Source organism: Bombus pyrosoma, linkage group LG9 (assembly GCF_014825855.1).
Source record: "Bombus pyrosoma isolate SC7728 linkage group LG9, ASM1482585v1, whole genome shotgun sequence".
Lineage (NCBI taxonomy): Eukaryota > Metazoa > Arthropoda > Insecta > Hymenoptera > Apidae > Bombus > Bombus pyrosoma.
Genome location: NC_057778.1, coordinates 11,308,928 through 11,317,161, shown reverse-complemented (window position 1 = coordinate 11,317,161; position 8,234 = coordinate 11,308,928). Strand labels below are relative to the sequence as shown.

The 8,234-nt window shown below is 32.7% G+C and overlaps 1 protein-coding gene across 1 annotated transcript; it reads left to right on the top strand.

The window, feature by feature from the left end:
* The first annotated feature begins 1,237 nt into the window (after positions 1-1,237).
* LOC122570760 (protein takeout-like) lies at positions 1,238-8,234 on the top strand. Its single transcript, XM_043733566.1, has 3 exons — positions 1,238-1,499; positions 3,229-3,460; positions 7,057-8,234. Exons 1-3 carry the CDS (start codon positions 1,433-1,435, stop codon positions 7,496-7,498), a joined length of 741 nt encoding a protein of 246 aa, XP_043589501.1. The 5' UTR covers positions 1,238-1,432; the 3' UTR covers positions 7,499-8,234.

Here is an 8,234-nt window from a genome sequence, read left to right as displayed (position 1 = left end):
TAAAGTATTATTATTATTATTATTATTATTATTATACTCGGATTTTAAAAGGTCGTAAATTCTTTTATAATCACTTGAACCGTATTCTGAATTAATTTCAATGACTGATCCATCCGATTAAATATTTCTTGTAATTTATACGATAGTCCAAATAAAATTCTTGTACTCGACGCACCAAAGTAAAATAAAAAGGTCAAATTTACAAACGTACGTATTAGAAATTCAAGCATTATTCTAAACTTTATAGAAGCGCAATCTTTATTCTTGGACTTGAATTCTTTTAAAACATAAATGTTTACTTAAATGTAATAATATGTTTAAAACTCAATAATAATATTAAAACTCAACAGTATTAAACACTCTAGGATCCATTAGATCCTGGAATTTCCTCTTAGACATTGCTTGTACATCTCGAACGAATCTTCAAACACATTAGTGTAGTAGAATTCCATTTGCTTAAAAGTCAACGAAGGACAAATAATTTATGTAACTAAGGTTCACTGACTTTCCCCACAATCTATCATTTCTCGCTGAAATAATAGAATTTCATGTTCAGATAAGCGAATTCGCTCAACAGGAAGTTCATTATCGATCACGTAGTGGCGTAGTAGGTACAAGGCATAATAGCGTGGAAACGCAACATCATTGGGAAACGGAAACGAAGTAATTTACAAACTATAAAAACAGAATAGATTTGCGTGATTAAAAAAAAAAAAAAAGAGCCAGTCTGTCATATTTGCGCAATGTAGGGTAAATATTTCGTAATTTACGAATTTTAGATAAAAATTTTAATAATTTGGCCGAGACCGAATTATAATTGGAAATTTCGAGGATTTTATAAATCTCCTTCTTCATCGTTATTATATTATATCGTTATAGTTATATCACGTGTATATTATTACAATACGCGTATATTATCTCATACATAATAAATAACGTAAATAAAGTAACAAATATTGCAAATAAATCGCATTAATACGGCATTGACCTTTAACGGATTAAACTTCGTCCGAGTAATTAATGAGAAGATAAATCGAGTTGTAGATGTATAGCTCGCATGAATATGCACATTTTAACGTGTATACGATAAAAAATATCGCATCACGCGCCTTGTCAAGATCACATGCTGAGAATTCGTAATGTCCTCCAGCACGTTGATCTGGATGCTCTAGAGCAAGTATCATCGACGAATAACAGCAGAGAGGGGAGAAAGGTAGAACTATAAGGACTTGAGGCTGACCTCCGCGTTATTCACTTGTAGACCGACGATCTGATCATTCGTGGGTGACTAAACAGCCCTGCTCTTTCATTAGCGATCGTTCTCACTCGAGATTCTCTGTTAACAACGATCAACATATACTTTTATATTTATTTTGACTCTCTAAGAAAATTTTCTTCGACCCAAGAAATTAATCTTTAAGAAGAAGAAGAAATGAAGACAATCGTGCTAGCCGGATTTATCGTGGCGATTTTTGGCGTTACGTTCGCGCGCGAACTACGTAAGTGACACTTTGCAATTTTTATTCTTTCGATCGAATCTCTTTTAATTTTATCGCTTAGGTTTTCATTTATCGTTCGGGTACTGGTTGAATTTTGCCCGCAACGTAGGACGAATTTCGGTGATTTATAGTCGAAGGTTTATGTTCCTCGATGATTTATCGATTTACCGTGTTTTTGGAATACTTTGATACGTGATATTTTAACGTACGATTGATAAGTTTTTAAAACGAGTCTGAAATTTTATTCTTTTTCATTTCGTTCGAAATTCGTTTACGCGACTATTGTGTTTTTGTAGAAAACTATTAAACGAAAATACGTCGTATCGTCTGGAGCAACGAATTCAAACAGGCGCGTAATTCTGACGTTTAATTTGATTTGAAAGATTACCGGTAAGCGCGCACGATAATTTTATCGTTTGCGGGAATTTTATAAAACTGTCATTGAAAAATGAATATGCATTGGTAAAATTGCTCGTATTATCAAACCTCATTTTCTATTTAAGATTGAGCTACCTTACTTTTAGATTCGGTGTAATTTCCAAATTGTAAGTCAGATAGAGAAGATTATTTTAAATCGCAATTAGTCATTGGGTGCACGTAATCGATGAATCACATCATTAATTTTAATGTATGTATGTATGTATGTACACTTACTACGTACGCATTTCAATAGACATTCTAATCTTGATAATTAGGCAAGTATGTGAGGAATATAATACAGGAAATAGCTGCATTTTTCTCGAAAGTGAGATGCATAAGATCTGTATTCATATGAAATTGTATTATTGACTTTCAAGTCCTTTTAACAGCATGTTTTCATATTTGAAAATATATTTTTTTTGTTATCTATTCTATATTTCCTACAGTTGTTAATACATGCAATACGTTAAATCACACAAGTTACTTATAATCAAGCAGTTTTCTCAAACGAAAAGTTTCTGTTAATCTTTGTCACGAGTAATTTACATTGATTATGTTTAGTCATTAATTTGTCGCAAAGTACCACAAGGTAAGTCTGGCAAGAATTGATATATTTATATATACTTGACTAGTATCGTCATGTTGCTTTTTGAAAATCTGTCTGGAGTTTCAATTTGCACTACAGAAAAGGCAACTGAACGTATGGACATATAACTGGATGTACGTTTAATTTTATGAAAACGATATAAATATTGAACATTAATTAACTTTCTAGCAATTGAATGGAAAGAAATTGTATTCCGGCAATTTTGATAGATTTAGAAGACTATCAAAGACAACATTTTTGAAATTTTTCGTAAAATTCCTGTTTCTTCGATTTATCGTTCACAAGTGTAAATTAAACGTAAAATAAAAATGATTTATCGATGGTTACATTTTCGGGATTATTGAGATTTTAAATGATCATATTTCTTCGTAGTCCATTTTTTTTATCTCTACGTTTTATTCTTTCAGCTGACTTCTGTTTGTTAACATATTCTACTTTCCGTTACGTTTCACGCTCAATGTTCGATGTAATTTACATATTTACGGAAGAACGTTACTACTGAATTTATCTTCGATTAAATAAAAATCATTTGAGTTTTAATTTTCAGCCTACCATTTTGTAGCAAGAAGAAGAAGAAGAAACATCTCAAAATGAAAAATTACAGCGGACATTTAGATTTGATCATCGATTTAGATGTTTCATCATTGATATAGATTTCGTGATTAAATAGTAATTAATACTTTTTTCTTAAATTGCTTGCAGCGGATTTCATTCACGTTTGCAAGAAGAACGATCCGAACTTGGCCGATTGCATAAAGGCAAGTGTGAATAACCTTAAACCCAAATTGAAAACTGGAATACCAGATTATAAAATACCATCTTTGGAGCCATTGGAATTGAAAGAATTGGTAGCCACGACAGGAGGGAACATCAAATTGATGCTGAAGGATGTCATCGTTCATGGCGCCAGTAACTTCACGTTATTGAGGTTGAAGTAAGTAGCAAAATCAATAAGAAAACAAAACTTTCCACAATTTTTAATATCTGAAGGCTTCAAAGCGGAAGAAAATTGAAAAAATTACGATTTATTCCTCTTAATCCAACCAGTCACATATTTGAAGTTAGAATTATTTCGACCAGATTAAATGGCAAAGTTCTTCGTGTTGTGTTCTTCGTGCTGTTTCCAGTTTGCGTGGCATAAATGTTCACGCGATAAATTTTCTGCAAATTCAAGATTATATTATATTGTTCAAAGGTCTACCAATTGCCATAATCGCAACATCTCCCATCTTGATAATATCTTTGTTGCTTCATTCTCGATCTCGCTGAATCGCGCAATTACAAGATGTTTCAGTAATCTGAAGCGGCTGAGAATATATCCGATCGTAAACTATTTATGTTCCCAGTCAATATACAATGATAGTTAGATTCTAAATTGTTGTGAGAATACGGCGATACGTGTTAAAATGTCTGATATTTCACGCTTAAAGAGAGACGCGTTATATTTTGCTGTGATATTTTAAAATATTTTTAACAACTAGATCGTATAATATATTAAATTATTAAATTAAATATATAAGTTTTGCACGAGAAGAATTTCTATTCAAGCTTCGTTTCTTTCGTTGTGTTTGTAAAAATATAAATATTCCCAGTATAGGCGTTGTTATTACACGTAGTTATGTTTTAGAAAAATATAAATTACATTTCAAAGCAGATAAAGATCTTCTTTCCATACGTAAAGATGTTATGAGCGAATTTTTATCGACGAATTTTCTACTTTTACGCGTTTTTCTAGTTGTAACGCGTTACAATAGTTTATTATAAAATTCAATGCGCTGCGAATTATGTAAATGCGACCGATTTATAATAACGTTGCATCGTTAAGTATGCGTAATAGAAAGTCGATAGGATCAGGGAAAATGCCATATTCGAGCATTATTGTTGTAATCCTGATAACGAACGATCGTTGTGAAAAAAAAAGGAACGAAATTGTGACGGAATCGTTGTGTCTAGACGCTTTAATGTGTCGTTGATTTATCAATCATCAATTTTTATTACAGCATAACATTCATATTAGAGAAGTGATAAGATCACGATTATTTAAAATTTTAAATAATTAAAAAAAATTCAGTTTAGCTTTTGTACCTTTGCGTTATAAGGACGAAGTTATTAATATTTAAAGTATTCAGTAAATTTCACAAGTATCAAGTATCGTATATAATACAATTTTTACTATGAATTAAAATTGCTAGAAACTTGCTATATGTTTCCCTTTACGATAGATCGTACAAAGTTTGTTTATTACGAAAATAATGATGTTGTTGCAAAATTCGATTTACCTACTGTCGCTGTAGGTTAATTATTCGAGACGAGTTTCAGTGAATATGAAGGAAGATTGCGTGGCGGGTTTCATAAAACAAACTTGGCTTCCGTCATTATGTCAAATTAACCGGGTAATGACACATGTTATGAACTCGGCGATGAACGACCTGCCTTGAAATCACATTCGGAAATGACGACGTCGTATAGCGTAGCAGTTAAGTGTGTTGGCGAAAACGAACTTGGACTCGAAGAGGATCGAATTAATTTCGAATGTTCCAGAGAATTCGGACAATCGGAAACCTAAAAATTCCATTCTTTAGTATTGGGATTACCTAATTTATCGTAATTTCTTAAAAATATAGAAGAATGAATTATATGGGTCCCTATATTAATTTAAAGCTAAACTTTTTGAAACGATTGCAACAGTAAATTCTATTTCTCAGGATTAAAGATATTTAATTTATTTTACAGAAATGTAAAAAACGTAAAGTTTTTAGAATTAGGTTTATTTAATTTATTTTATTCTATTGGGTTGGCCAATAAAACCCAATATATTAGGTCGTCCGGAAAGTTTCGTTCGTTTCACAGGGTGATAATAGATGAACAACAATTTCTGTTTTATATTATTTTATTGAATTACGTACATTTCTACGTCATATTTCTATTATGACGTTCGCGCATGATTCGATAAACTAATATAAAACAAAAAACATCGCGCGTCTATTATTTCTTTATAAAACGAAAGAAACTTTTCGGACAACCTAATACATAACGTGGAAATGTGTTCAATCCATTGAAAATAGATCGAAAATTATTGCGTATAACGGTAATTGAACAGTTTACATTTTTCCTTTCTAACAATTATCGGTTAACGTCGCATCAGCGATAACAAGGCTGACAATTTGTAAAAGGTATTCCATTATGTGAATACCTTTTGTTATTTTTATTATACCAGAAGGTTGATTAACACTGAAACTACCGATAGTTAACACGAACCTATTTCTACCAAAACCAGCCAAAATGACTGGTCCTCAAAAATAAGTAATAATAGAATATTTCTATATTTATTGATTCATTACTTTCTTACAGAAGCAATTCCATGTTATGTAGTACATTTTTGGTGTTATTAATCCATCATCCCTACACGAGGATTGACACACTTATAAAATTGTAGAATCAGTCATTCTGACTGGTGTAGTATTGCTAGTGTTAGCATCTAGCGATCTAGCGATCGATCTGGAATTTTCCTGACGATTGATATCATCATATCGAATGATACGTAGTAAAAATTTTAGAAACGCGTGGCAAATTGTACAAAACGAGGAAACTGGTTAATTGAAATTAGATAAACAGATTGCAGGAGCCTTTTGCACCTTGACAGGTAGCAGTCATTTCAACTGGTATTGCTATAAGTAGCCTCGATACAAAATTATTTTCAGTTTGAATACGTAAAAAACAAAACTCATTATATCATTCTTTTAGTTATCGTTGCAAAAGTCACTACACCATTGCGGAAAAAAGATATAACACGAAATAGGAATTTTATAATAAAATCGTAAAACCAGTCAATTTGACTGGTATGGTAGTTCTAGTGTTAATCGTCTTTCACATTTTTAATGTTTCCCCTTTTCCCGGTTTATATCTTTTTCAACGTTTCGTCTCAAACTCCGTTACTTGTCGTCCTTAAGTCTTGAAAATCAGATGCAATTCATTGGTGTTGATTGATTCCCGACCGGGTGACTCATAAACGAATAAATAAAACAACAGTAAGAGATCCTCTCTTTGTATTCCGCATATGCACGAGTGACCGTGACACGAACTGCTGTGTCTCTAGTTGGAAATAATTTGTATGGCGAACGTGACAGGTGAATTGCAAAAAGGGATGGAAACCATATGTTTGGAAACGATGAATGTCAGTGACGTGTAATTTATTAATCAAACGATTCTCCTTGTTTCTATCAATCAGAATCGTTTCCATTTTAACTAAAGGTTCTTTACGAGCACAGGAAATTATCTAAAATTATAAAAGTAAATAATCTTCCATCGTTAAACGCTTCGACCGCCATGAGATTTTTATACATTTTGCCCTGAGAATATGGAAATAAATCGAGGTATACCGCACCGTGACTTTGAATTTTCGCAAAATATATACCGTAGCCGCGCATCTTTTTCAACCTGGCTCATCGGTGTTCACGTTGACGTTCAACGCGTTAAAATTTAAGAAATTCTTGTATTCTTTCAATCCTACATATACTCAATTTTCCGCAGAGCCAGCTTGGATACCCTAAGCTTCGTAGCCGAGCTAGACATTCCAAATCTTTCCATCGAAGGGAATTACGACGTGGATGGACGAATAATCCTTCTTCAGATTCGAGGAAGTGGGCCGATGACTGGCGACTTTACAAATTGCAAGGCGTTGGTGAAGATGCAGATGCAGATGTCGAACAGAAACAACGGTGAAAATTATCTGAAACTGACCGATCTTAAAACCAGAATCTCGGTAGGAGGTGGCAAACTGAAACTGCAAAATCTGTTCGGCGGTGATCCAGTTCTTGGCGAAGCTGTCAACACTGCGATCAACAGCAACTTCGACTCATTTCTCAAAGAAATAAAGCCGTCTATCGAGAGCGCAATCTCCAACACGTTCACAGATATTGCAAACAGTATCCTGCAACAGTTTACTTACGAGATGCTTTTCCCAGAATCGTAAAAAACGTACCAAAAAATATCGTAAATCAGTGATCGAGCACCGACGACAGTGAGATGATCTATGTCATTTTAAAAGAAATTCATTGAAGTATGTTAGTAAACGACGAGGAGGATTTCTTAGTATTCTTAAATCTGGAATTATGATTTTGCACTCGGATTACGTTGACGAGATTGGACGAGATTATTGTACTTATTTGTTCGAAAGATGGAAAAATGCGAGTGTCGGGTACATTACGGATTTTTATGCATTTTATGGGAAATTGAGAAATGTAAAAATATGCATAGAATACATGTAATACGGCAAATATATGAAATATCCAAATAGTATATGTATATAAGTAGTTTGTAACAAACAAATTTCTGCATAAATTCTATTTCTTCTTTTTTTTTTTTTTTAGTGTAAATGCATCAATACTCGCAGTCTGGTGACGAAATATGTAAGACGAATTTATACTTTTTCGCTACCGTTCGTAATAATCGCGTTAATATGTTAGTTTCTTTCGTTGAGTTTTCCATCTTCCGTTTGCAATTATTATTGCGTTATCGCTTGTACTTTCTTTCTTAATTAATTTACAGATACATTTGCAATATTGTAATTCTTCAGTTGCCATTTTCGATGTTTTGTGATTATTACAACACTTTGCGATAAATTGTGAGAAAGAAAATAGTTATCTGTATAATGCTTAAGGGAGTTATATATAATGCGTGAGTCAAATAAAGAAGTTAATTTTACATTA

What these genes read in the sequence shown, in the direction of transcription:
- LOC122570760 (XM_043733566.1), top strand. Translation starts at nt 1,433, where the DNA reads ATGAAGACAATCGTGCTAGCCGGATTTATCGTGGCGATTTTTGGCGTT. An exon ending in TACGTTCGCGCGCGAACTAC is followed by an intron (nt 1,500 to 3,228) that starts GTAAGTGACACT and finishes AATTGCTTGCAG; the next exon opens with CGGATTTCATTCACGTTTGC. An exon ending in TTCACGTTATTGAGGTTGAA is followed by an intron (nt 3,461 to 7,056) that starts GTAAGTAGCAAA and finishes AATTTTCCGCAG; the next exon opens with AGCCAGCTTGGATACCCTAA.